The following is an 11,308-nucleotide window of genomic DNA, read 5'->3' as shown; positions in this document are numbered from 1 at the left end:
ATTTAGTGATCGATTTGATTTGGTTATTTTCCTTCATAAATATTTAAGCAAATATTTCATATTCTCTTATATATATGAAAGGGAATTCTATACCATAAATTAAATATTGATTAAAAAAATTTATACTAAATTAAATTGGATTGTGGAACATATTAAATAAGAAGTAGAAGCTCAATAGCTAGAGAAGGTGAACAACCGATGATGTTGTTATTGTAAAACGCTGACTTCCCATTGGCCCGAGCACGTCACAAATGACCAAGTTACCCAAACTGACTTTGGCAAATTAAGAACATCAAGCTCACATACAGCACATCTCACACTCGCACAAAAGCAAAGTCCAAGACACCTTTCAATCCCACCCGCCCACATGTCAATCACCCAATTCACTTCAATGAGCGTTGGCGCGCAACCAAGTCTCTGTCTCTTGTGCATCTCTGCCTCTTATCTGCTCTGTGGGGTTTGCTATTAAATGAGAATGAAGTTTCAAAAATCGAAAGAGCTAAATGTTTAGCAATATTTATTTATATGTGGGATGAACAATTTTAAAGAGGTTTTAGTGGCCTTGGAGATGGTGAAGAAGAAGGAGAAGAATGAGAAAAAAAGCAAGAGATGGGCAGCTTTTTTGGGTGCTGTGGTGGTGGTGTTGCTAGCCACAGCACTCACCTCTACAAGAACTGCCTCTAAATTCAACCTCTCTCTCTTTTTCAAGAACCCCAATTCCTGCCACTGTCCTCAGGTACTGATCAACCCATTAATGTTCATCAGATTAAGATATTATAACTCATCTTTTGTTATGCATATGGTTGAATTTGTGTTGTTTGTTTGTTTGTTCATCAGATTAGATTGCTTCCGGTTAAACTTTGTTCCTCATTTGGTGCTTGTTTATAAGTTTATAATAATCTTAACCTTTTTTTTTTTTTTGGTTTATTTGTTTATTTTTATGAGTGTAGGATTCAAAAGGGTACACAGGCATTGTGGAGGATTGCTGTTGTGATTATGAAACAGTGGACAGTGTTAATGCAGAAGTGTTGCGCGGCGCCCTCTTCTACAAGAGACTGTTAAAATTCCATTTTTCAGATATTTCAAGGTCTCTTCTGTTGTGCCCTCTTATTTATTTTATGCTACTAAATATTTCTTTTTGGATGTTGGTAATTTTAATTTTTCAATCCAAGCATCCAAGAGATTAGTCGTACCTTGTGACCAGTCACATGAATTCTTTACTTTGAATAGAACACATTCTTAGATGGCTATAGTGATTTAGGGAGGATGTTGTACTTTTGTTTTTACCTTTTGGGGGCTTATTTACTTGGTTCAAATGATAGGCCAAGCTCTGGTGTGACTGTCCCTTTTGGACCGAAGACGGTATCTGCTCTTGCGTGACTGCAGCATCTGTGAATGCCCAGAAAATGAATTTCCAGAATCTTTTGTTTTGCGTATGTCAAGTTCTTTTGCCACGCGGAAGAGGATTTGTTGTCCCTGTTTTGCGTATGTCCCTTGCCTTGGAGGGTGCCGTGCACCCCCGTATGTCCCCCCGTTTTTCCTTCTTTCTCCTCCGAAGAGCTATACAATAATGAATGCCCCAGGTTAGATTGTTTCAAAATCCAAAAGATTTCAGCCAAATTTGAAGTCAGTTGCGTCAGCCATATTAACCCAATGGTTTTGATTTAATCATCTTTAAATCAAAGTGTTAACCAACATTTATGTTATAAACAAAGGTCCAGATTTTCATTTTAAACGGGACTGTGCTCATGTTTCTATTAAAGGTAGCGTGCGTGGCAGTTTTTTTCATTAGAATTGGGCTACATTTAATTATAATTTTAACGTTCCTTATTGTAGGAAATTTCGACAGCAAAAGGGCCAACTTAAAGATTGAACCAAGACATACACCTTGAGGCCCATAAACAAAAGGGCCTATTAAGACAAAGGGCTAGTTTGGTATTTCAATGTTTTAAAAAAAAAAAAAAAAACTACTTCTGCTGTGCTGCAAAAATAATCATATGTGAAAAAAAGCAGCTAGGTGTTTGGTAAACTGTATATGAAAAACTGATGTGAGTAGTCAAAGTGTTTGGTAAATTTTTATCAAAAGTGCTTTTAGTATGTATAATGATCGAAAAGGGCATGATGATGAAACTGTTTGTTTTTTTCTTCATTTTTTTTTTCTACTTTAAAAAAAGAAAACAAACTTCACTACATAAATTTGTTTTCTTTTTTTAATTTACACTTTTTTTTAAAATCAAAAATTGTAATCTACAATTAGCACACATATATTACCATAAATTATAAATTAATATTGTAACAAAAGTTGTTCTAAATACTGTTATATTAATAATAACAATGTGTTTTGAAGGCTTCGGAGAGGGTTAGCACAACAAATATACAAAAATTGTTCAATTTTAACATGCCCAAATAGATCACTACAATATAAAAAAAGCTAATTAGATGCATTCATTAAACTTGTAGCGACGCCATTTCTTTCATACCAATTTACAAAATTTTTGTATTTCAACCGTATCTCAGTTTATGAGTTCTCCTCCACAATGACCAGCATGCTACAATCACTTTTGATAAAGCCCACCAACACAAAAAATATAAATAAAAGGAAGAACTTGAAACCATTACCCAATCAAAAATCTTCTAACACAATAATAAAGTCCACCGACTCTAAAAAATAATAATAAGGAAGAACTTGAAACTATGACCACTAAAAAATAAAAGCTTTATTTACCAAAAATCTTCTAACACAATAATGTACGACAACTTAGATGGACAGCAGTTTCGAAGAATAGGATTTCTTTTTCTTTTTCTTTTTTCATTCTTGAGAAAAGAGAAGCCCCAGATCTGGAGCTAATGGCTTCTTCACTCTTTTCTTGTCTTGTAACTAAAAGAGAACAGTCCAAAGGAATTATGTTTGAGCTTGAAGACAACAAGGTTAGGACAATGAAAAAATCAACACGGGACCTGACTTGGATTAGCCTTATCTTGTGAGCAGTCACATGAATTCTTTACTTTGAACACATTCTTAGATGGCTATAGTGATTTAGGGAGGATGTTGTACTTTTGTTTTTACCTTTTGGGGCTAATTTACTTGGTTCAAATGATAGGCCAAGCTGTGTGTGACTGTCCCTTTTGGACCGAAGATGGTATGTGCCTGTTGCGTGACTGCAGCATCTGTGAATGCCCAGAAAATGAATTTCCAGAACCTTTTAAGAGGCCCTTGCTCCAGGGCCTTGCACCTGATAGTTTTGTGTGTCAAGAGGGAAAGCAGCAGGGGACTGTTGACCATACGCTAGACAATAGAGCTTTCAGAGGCTGGGTTGAGACAGATAATCCTTGGACAAATGATGATGAGACTGATAATGGTAATTTACAATATATGTCATGGACTGTGTGTTGCATAAGCTATTGTCTGTCGGAAGCTGGCATCTTTTGGCATTTCAATTAGAAAGCATTTAGATATGGTTTAGTTGTGAAGTGGTACATTTAAATTCACAAACTTGTTTTTTCATTGCTTGTACCCCGCAATTTGGTTGAATGTCAGGTTCATGACTGATGATATGGTAAATGGTTCCTGAATGTAAACACTACCTCAGATTTTATGTTTATTATTTGTTCTTTTCATGTCTTACACCTGCTGTATTCTTGTACTAAAAGTTTGTTCTTTTTAATAACATTTTGTAACGATTGACTCGACTTTCAATCTGAAGGTGAGATGACATATGTGAACCTTCTATTGAACCCTGAACGTTACACTGGCAATGCTGGTCCATCACCAAGAAGGATATGGGATGCTGTGTATTCTGAAAATTGCCCGAAATGTGAGTTCAACCTTTTCTTATATCTTTGTGGACAATTTGACTGCTCGTAACATTTTATGTTTAAAATGTTTTATATCTTACTTTCATATTGAGGTTATCTATCGCCAGTCCAACTCCTGCAATAGGGGGTAATGAGACACTTAAATCTGAGGGTAGGTTGCATATCAATGTGTTTTACTCAATGTTTTTTGTTTGTTATTCTGCAGATTCATCTCAGGACATTTGCCAGGAGAAAAAAGTATTATACAAATTAATCTGGTCTTCACTCCTCAATTTCGATCCACATAGCTGCTGATTATCTTCTTGATAAGACTACTAATCTGGTTCTCCTTCTGCCTCATATCATGTGACTATTTTTCTTTGGTGCACCAAACGTGCTGAGGAGTGAAGGAGAACATCGGTTGAATAGTACCGATTCTAATTTCAGTGTGAGGTGGAAATCAGACTGTACCGAACCGCGTCCGCCCATAATTTTAACCATAACTTAACACTGCTATGTTATGCAAAACAAAAAATTTGGGCCAAAGCATCTTATGTCAAAGCGAAAATGCACATGTCGTTTGAGTAATACTTCAGAAGAACTATAACCCTCCGTTTGAATGAGGGAAAATAACTCGAAATTTAACTTCCTTTGTTTGTCAACTTAAGCCCGGAATTTATGAAATGACGTGTGGAGAAAATTGTGAAAATTGGAGCATCAAATTCTTGAGTTTAATTTTCACCAAAATACGTGTCGTTTCACAATTTCCATAGTATCATTTACAAAATTCAACATACATAACTCCAAATAGTGAAATCATCAATTGACAATTATTGAAATGATGGAAATCTAAATTATGTCCTTTTAGAATTCTATGTAATTTTCAATTCATTCATCCAAACGGAGAGTAAAGAAATGTAAAACAAGAAAAGCGCAATAAATAAAAGTTCACATAACTTATATATATATATATATATATATATATATAAAGCAAAACGCGGAGAATGATGAAACATTTCAAATACCAGAAAATGCCATTAGTTAATTCAAATATTAAGAGTTAAAATTATTAATTAATGAGAATAATATTGTAAATTCACATATTTTCATATTAAAAAAATTAAAATTAAAACAGAAATTAAAAGAAAAATCATATAATAGATCATATTTTTATGAAACACAACTAATCATTATTTTTTTAATTTAAATTTAAAAATTGTAAAAATAAACATAAAAGCTTCTTGTAGGCACAAAAGTGCGTCCGGAGATGCTAGTGTTCCGAAAACTAGTAGGAAACACTTAATAAAACTAATCAGAAAACAAAAACAAAAAAACCAAAACGACTTACAAGTTACACGGTTGACAGCCTGGCCGGTTGTTTCTCCTCAATTTTCGATGCATAGTCCAAATCACGTGCATCGAAACAAGTGCCACCGCGAACCCACCAATTACATTGAGAACAACATCAAACGGAGGTTGACCTGTAAAGGGTTTTGTTCTAAGTGAAAGCATTCTGCGGCGTTCGGGCATCACTGCCATCGTGGCCGAGAAAAATGCTACCAGCAACCCTCCGATGGAATACCGAATGAGACTTTCAGGTGTGGCTATTTCGATTGACGAGATACGTATTGGATTTGATTCGTTATAGATTGCAATAATTGCGAGCATAAAGGTTACCTGGTTGAAAAGCTGAAATACTTTGAAAAATGTATCTTCCGACAGAACTGACTTTCCGTCGCTTTTAAATCCACCCGGAGGGGTTACAGCTGCTGCAAAAGTGACGGTTGCGATAAGCGTCGTCACCACTAGTTTGGTATCTAGTCTTTTCAAGGCCTGATTGGAAGTAGATTGCAGGCTTTGCCTCTTGTGTTCAATGGCCGATGTGCCGGGCGTATCCTTCTCTGAAGTTTCCGGTTTGTTGAAATCATTGCTGATTTTTTGTTGGAAAAATGGACCACCTACGCAGGACCCCAACTGGTGCAAAACCGGACTGTCAATAGTTCCCTGAACAATACACAGAGAGAGATAGAGTAAACTTGTCAAAGATTATTAATAGATCCTTTTCAAAACAGAAAAAAGAAAAATAATAGATCAATTTCAATTCCAATAACATTATTTATGTATGTGTGCACCTGTATTGCGTACCTGTTCTTCACTATTTTGACCAAGAAAAATATCAATGGCTTTTGAGACCTTTTTATTGACAGCATCCTTGTCCACTCTACGGTCAGCTGTCAAAATGGAGATAATTTCTACTTTCTTGTACTTAACAGCGATATGCAAAGGAGTGTTTCCGTCTTCATCAGCTTCATTAATAAGTCCCGTAAGTTTAGGCGTCCTTAATATGTAGTTAACCACCTTGCCTTGTCCACCTAAAATTGCAGAATGAAGAACCGTTTGGCCCTTTGAATTAACCAAATCGCAAGTATCAGGTTGATATCGAATTAACTCTTCCATGACTTTGGTGTGGCCTGCATAGGCTGCAACATGGAGAGCTGACATTTTCGATGATAAGTCCATGATATAAGAAGCAGAACTATCAGATTCCATCAGTAGTTGAGTAGCTTCAACGTTCCCTGTGAATGCTGCGTAGTGCAAGGGAGTCCATCCAATAGCATCAACTTCTTTGATTAGGTCTCGATTTTTGGACACCAGAATCTCCACAACGTCTACCATGTTGACATAGGAAAAACTAAAGAGGTGAGAGGCAGTGAAAATTTCCACCAAAATAAAATCCTCGTAATATAAAATCAACACATTTCATTAGGTGATGCCATGTTCACTTACCTTTGTCTTTGAGTTGTTCCTGAGTCACTGCGGCATGCAAAGCTGTCAATCCGTTTGTCCCCTGAAAAGAAGGAGAAACGCCAGACTCGTACGCCTTCAAAATACAATGAACAATGCTTGGAGTGCCTTTTCTAACAGCTAGGAACAAGGGCGACTCATTTGCCTTATTAGTGAAACAACACAATTGAGGATCGGCTTCCATTAACCGAATCGCAACTTCATCGTGATTGTATCGAACAGCAAGATGCAACGTTGTGTCGTTATCCGAGTTTTTCACTTGGAGTAACTTGTTTTGAGATTCACCATCAGCTGGTCCTCTCTCCTCGTCACCTCTTTCCATGTGATGAAGCGATTTCCTTGCATGTTCAATGAGGAACTCAACTACTTCAACACATCCTACTTTGGCAGCAACGTGCAGTGGAGTGTCACCCTTCTTGTTGGTGGCCCAAAACAGTGAAGATCCATATTCAAGTGGGATGTCATTGAAGAATTTTATTTGCTTGAATTCAGCTGCAATGTGAAGAACATTGTTGTCTTTGGGTGTTTTCTTATAAAGAACATCTGGTAATTCATCACCATCTTGAATCCTTCTGAACAAACCCACATCGCCGGATGTTGCCGCCTCATATACCAAACGATCCATGGCTTTGAACTCTCTGAAACTTGCTTAATGTAGCACAGAAGCAGCAATGCCTTGAAGAGGATTGTGTTGTGAACCGTGCTCAGCATTCGAGGCATAAATAATTCTGAACGGGCTTAGTGCTAATTACCTGTCAAGAAAACAGTATTCTATTAAGTAATATATTTTATTTCTAATAAATGTGAACCACACATTTAAAGGTACATATTATATATTTGGTTCTCGATCAGGCCATTATTTTTGGTTTTTAAAGGTACATATTATATATTTGGTTGTTGCTATATGTGTATGAAAAGAATCAAGATGAAGAAGTCTCTCAATACGCCCAAAACAGTGAAGATCCATATTCAAGTGGGATGTCATTGAAGAATTTTATTTGCTTGAATTCAGCTGCAATGTGAAGAAAATTACTTTCTTTGGTTGTTTTCTTATAAAGAACATCTGGTAATTCATCACCATCTATAATCTTTTTGAATAAATCCACATCGCCAGATGTTGCCGCCTCATATACTAAACGATCCATGATTTGAACTTTGTATGACTAATTTTGGGATTTTGGTGATAAGTTTGTAAATGCAAGAAACAAAATGACAATAATGTAAATACGATAAAATAGATTAAAGCAATAAAGATTGAATTAAACTTGAATTTAAAGACAAACTGAAAGTTCATTGCAAGAAAGTAAGCTTACATAGTTACACTAGGAAAATGAAGAACTTGAATAATCTAAAATGCTAGAAAATAAATCCTAGACTAGGAATTGAAAGGTGCAATATATAAAATTTTGTGTGTTGACTCGGATGTCTTTTCCTCTTCTTATGAGAGACTATTTATAGAGCTTTTTTGCCATTAGATGGCCTTAATTGACTTATCTTTGAAAATACTTCCAAAGTTAATGTATTTCAAAGCTCTAGATTCCCCACCAATTTCCCAGCCACCACCAATAATTCTTATCAATAATTCACATACTAAGTAGGTCAATGTAAACGCTTGACCTTTTGCTCCCACCCGTGAACACTGCCTCGAGATTTGCATCTCTGAAGCCTTGCCTCCCTCTTATCCAACTACTGTTCAAAGAGGAACGCTATTCACAATTGCTCAAAAGCGATTGCCATTGAATTCGCTATCCACATGTCTCTTCTGTTTTTTTTTTTTTTTTTTTCCCTTCTCCCGCATTTACCCCTTCTCTTTCTCTCCTTTTAAACGACTCCGTAGTTTCCAACTTTTACCACTAAAGTTCTTGTGATTTCAATTTCGTTACTATTGCCACTGTAATTTAAGAGTTCAAACAATTCAAAGACACTTCTCAATTTTCGTTAGATTCTTTTTAGTTCTGTTAGGACATCAGCACGTGCCCCTCACATGGAGGGGCATTACGGTCAAATCAAGGAGAAAGCTTTCAGCATTAAAGCTCAGTATCCCTAGCCAATGAAATGATGCCAGCTGTGAATCATTTTTATTTCCTTTCCCTCTCCTCTTCCACTCGCCCTGTCGCACAATACTCCTCCCCGTGTTTTTTTTTATTTTTTATAATCTTTGTTCTCGTCTGAACTTTCAACCTCCTCCCCCTTTAAATTCTCTCTCTCCTCCGTCCAGACCAAGCTCTTCTCCCTCCTCAGCCATACCTCTGCCACTCTCCTCTTTTGTTATGGAATACAAATTTGGCTTGTAAAACCCAAAGCTTTTTGTAACCCAAAAACACAAAACCACAAGCTTAAAAGTAAAATACAAAATATTATCTGTCAAACTGTTGCTCCTGCATTTTGATTGTGTTGGTCATCACTGTTTTTGGGGCTTTTGTTTGTAATTTCTTCTTTTCATATAAAAAAAATAAGTATCCCTTCCCCAAAAATCATAGTTCTCTGCTCATATTTCTTATGTCTGTATTTTTTTTGGTTCACTTTGATGGGTAATGATTCACTCTTGAAATTGGTTTTGTTTTTGTGGCTTTCTTCCCCATTCTCAATTAGCTGAGAGTTCACATACCATTGAAATTTTACAGTTTATCAGCCCTGTGAGTTGGAAGAGAGACTTAAGAATTGAGATTAAAAAGGGAGGGTAGTGTTGAGGTTTTAGACCAGAAAAAAAAAAAGAAAAAAAAAAAAAGGAGGGTTGCAGGCCAGGTAGAACGCAAGGTAAGATGTAAATAGAAGTAAAAAACCAGAAAAATAAAAAAATAAAAAAAGAAGGAGGAGGAGGGTTGCAGGCCAGAAGGAACGGAAGGTAAGGGAAAGGAAAAAAAATCAAGGAGGATTGAGGGCCAGGGAGAGCGGTAAGGGCAGAGGGAAAGGAAATTAAAAAATTCACAGCTGGCATGAGGTTCAGCATCCAAATAGCATGAAAGCTTTAATGGAAAAAGTATGGAGTTGGTGATGATGACCAGTATGAGGTTCAGCATCCAAATAGCAAAAATGATGGCTTTGGCTTGGAGAAGAAGGCAATTATTGAATCTTGTATTGTATTCTACTACAATCTGAGCTCTCTCAAAGCTTTTCTTTTTCTCTGAATATTTTTGGGTGCTGGCTTCTCAGAGAATACGCAATCACTCACTCTGAAACTTACTACAGAGCACTGCAAGGCTCTGCATTTTTTATTTTTTTATTTTTGTTATTATTAATATTTTACTGTTTTTGTAATTACAGGAGATTTTACCTTAATGCCCCTCCACTTATTCAATAACTAACGGCAATAGTTGATGCCTTAACAGAATTAAAAGGAATCTGACGGAAATTGAGAAGCGTCCTCGAATTGCTTGGACTCTTAAACTACAGTGACAAAAGTGACAAAATTGTGACAAAAGTGACGAAATTGAAACCAGACCTTAGCGGTAAAAGTTGGAAATCACAGGAACTACAAGTTTCGTTTCCCTTCTTTTTTTCTTCTTCTACCTGACTTGTTTGTTGCGGTTTCTCTATCCATTTTTGTCTATAATCGCACTACAGGCAAAAGTTTTGATACATTGCTATCTCTAGCTTTAGGAGTTTTCTGATTAAGAAAACTATTTGATACATTGCTATGTCTAGCTGTTCTCAAGAAACCAAGGTCTCCTGATCTTGCAATCTTATAAAGGGAAGGATCCATGGCCTTGAACTCCCTCTCCCAGCTTTCTCACGGCTAGTTCAAGCTCCCTCTCTCTTAAATTGTGGGTTATCAAAATCTCTCTCTCTCTCTGAGGACCACACATCTGGTCCCTAGCCGCCATCAGTATGTCCTCATACAGGACCTCAGCTCAAGTCGTTGGCTCGTTTCTGTGTTGTATATTATGTTTGGACTCGAGTCCTCTTCCGTGTCAAACTTAATTACTTAATTGTAAAGCCCATGCTTGGATGTTGACTAGAGTAAGGGCAGCCTAAGTGTCGGCAAGTGAACGACTAGAGAAGGAGAAAATGTTCTACTACTCCATTAAAGGAAACTGGGTGAGAGGGAAATGATATACAAGTTCTTTTGCCACGCGGAAGAGGATTTGTTGTCTCTGTTTTGGGTGTTTCGAGTATACTACGTGGTTGGTGTACTATCTATTAGACGGAAGACATATAGAATATTTGCAATGCAGCCCGCCACATGTTATAAAAAGAAATGCAGTAAGTTGAATAATAATTCCATATGTCCTATGTTTATTAAATAGTACACTAGTCACGTGATGTACCCGAAACATATAAAAATTTCTCCTTACATTAAAGGGTGCCGTGCTCCCCCGTATGTCCCCATTTTTCCTTCTCTCTCCTCCCAAGAACTATACAATAATGAATGGCCCAGATTAGATTGTTTAATCCAAAAGATTTCAGCCAAATATGAAGTCAGTTGCAACAGCCATATTAACCCAATGGTTTAGATATAATCATCTTTAAATCCAAATGTTAACCAACATCTATGTTATAAACAAAGGTCCAGATTTTCATTTTGACTGTGCTCATGTTTCTATTAAAGGTAGCATGGGTGAGATTTTTTTCCATTAGAATTGGGCTACATTATTGTAGGAAATTTCGCATTACAAGGAAAGGACAACCAGCCCCAAATACATCGCATAAAAATGGATCCACGACATACACCTTGAGGCCCATAAAACAAAAGGGCCTATCAAAACAA

At 36.6% G+C, this 11,308-nt stretch overlaps 3 protein-coding genes across 7 annotated transcripts; 2 read left to right on the top strand and 1 right to left on the bottom strand.

Moving 5' to 3' along the window:
* Positions 1-325: 325 nt before the first annotated feature.
* On the top strand, positions 326-1,926 carry LOC117624926 (endoplasmic reticulum oxidoreductin-1-like). 3 transcript variants are annotated; one of them, XM_034356459.1, is made up of 3 exons: positions 326-736; positions 951-1,087; positions 1,837-1,926. In XM_034356459.1, the coding sequence occupies exons 1-3, from the start codon at positions 533-535 to the stop codon at positions 1,871-1,873; spliced, it is 378 nt and encodes a 125-aa protein (XP_034212350.1). In that variant the 5' UTR covers positions 326-532; the 3' UTR covers positions 1,874-1,926. The 3 variants fall into 3 exon arrangements, with proteins under 3 accessions (XP_034212350.1, XP_034212349.1, XP_034212348.1); XM_034356458.1 differs by lacking the exon at positions 1,837-1,926 and adding an exon at positions 1,323-1,564; XM_034356457.1 differs by lacking the exon at positions 1,837-1,926 and having other exon boundaries at positions 951-1,305.
* A 1,189-nt stretch (positions 1,927-3,115) lies between these two features.
* LOC117624927 (endoplasmic reticulum oxidoreductin-1-like) lies at positions 3,116-4,171 on the top strand. Its single transcript, XM_034356460.1, has 3 exons — positions 3,116-3,359; positions 3,705-3,815; positions 4,022-4,171. Exons 1-3 carry the CDS (start codon positions 3,143-3,145, stop codon positions 4,108-4,110), a joined length of 417 nt encoding a protein of 138 aa, XP_034212351.1. The 5' UTR covers positions 3,116-3,142; the 3' UTR covers positions 4,111-4,171.
* An 843-nt stretch (positions 4,172-5,014) lies between these two features.
* On the bottom strand, positions 5,015-10,303 carry LOC117624925 (ankyrin repeat-containing protein At5g02620-like). 3 transcript variants are annotated; one of them, XM_034356456.1, is made up of 5 exons: positions 10,232-10,303; positions 7,246-7,248; positions 6,583-7,129; positions 5,941-6,464; positions 5,015-5,799 (listed from the first exon to the last, which is right to left on the bottom strand). In XM_034356456.1, exons 1-5 carry the CDS (start codon positions 10,301-10,303, stop codon positions 5,140-5,142), a joined length of 1,806 nt encoding a protein of 601 aa, XP_034212347.1. In that variant the 3' UTR covers positions 5,015-5,139. The 3 variants fall into 3 exon arrangements, with proteins under 3 accessions (XP_034212347.1, XP_034212346.1, XP_034212345.1); XM_034356455.1 differs by lacking the exons at positions 7,246-7,248; positions 10,232-10,303 and adding an exon at positions 7,747-8,074 and having other exon boundaries at positions 6,583-7,226; XM_034356454.1 differs by lacking the exon at positions 10,232-10,303 and having other exon boundaries at positions 6,583-7,324.
* Between the last annotated feature and the right edge of the window lie 1,005 nt (positions 10,304-11,308).

This window comes from Prunus dulcis, chromosome 4, assembly GCF_902201215.1.
Source record: "Prunus dulcis chromosome 4, ALMONDv2, whole genome shotgun sequence".
NCBI lineage: Eukaryota > Viridiplantae > Streptophyta > Magnoliopsida > Rosales > Rosaceae > Prunus > Prunus dulcis.
Note: the sequence above shows the minus strand (reverse complement) of the source record. Positions and strands in the feature narration are given on the sequence as shown.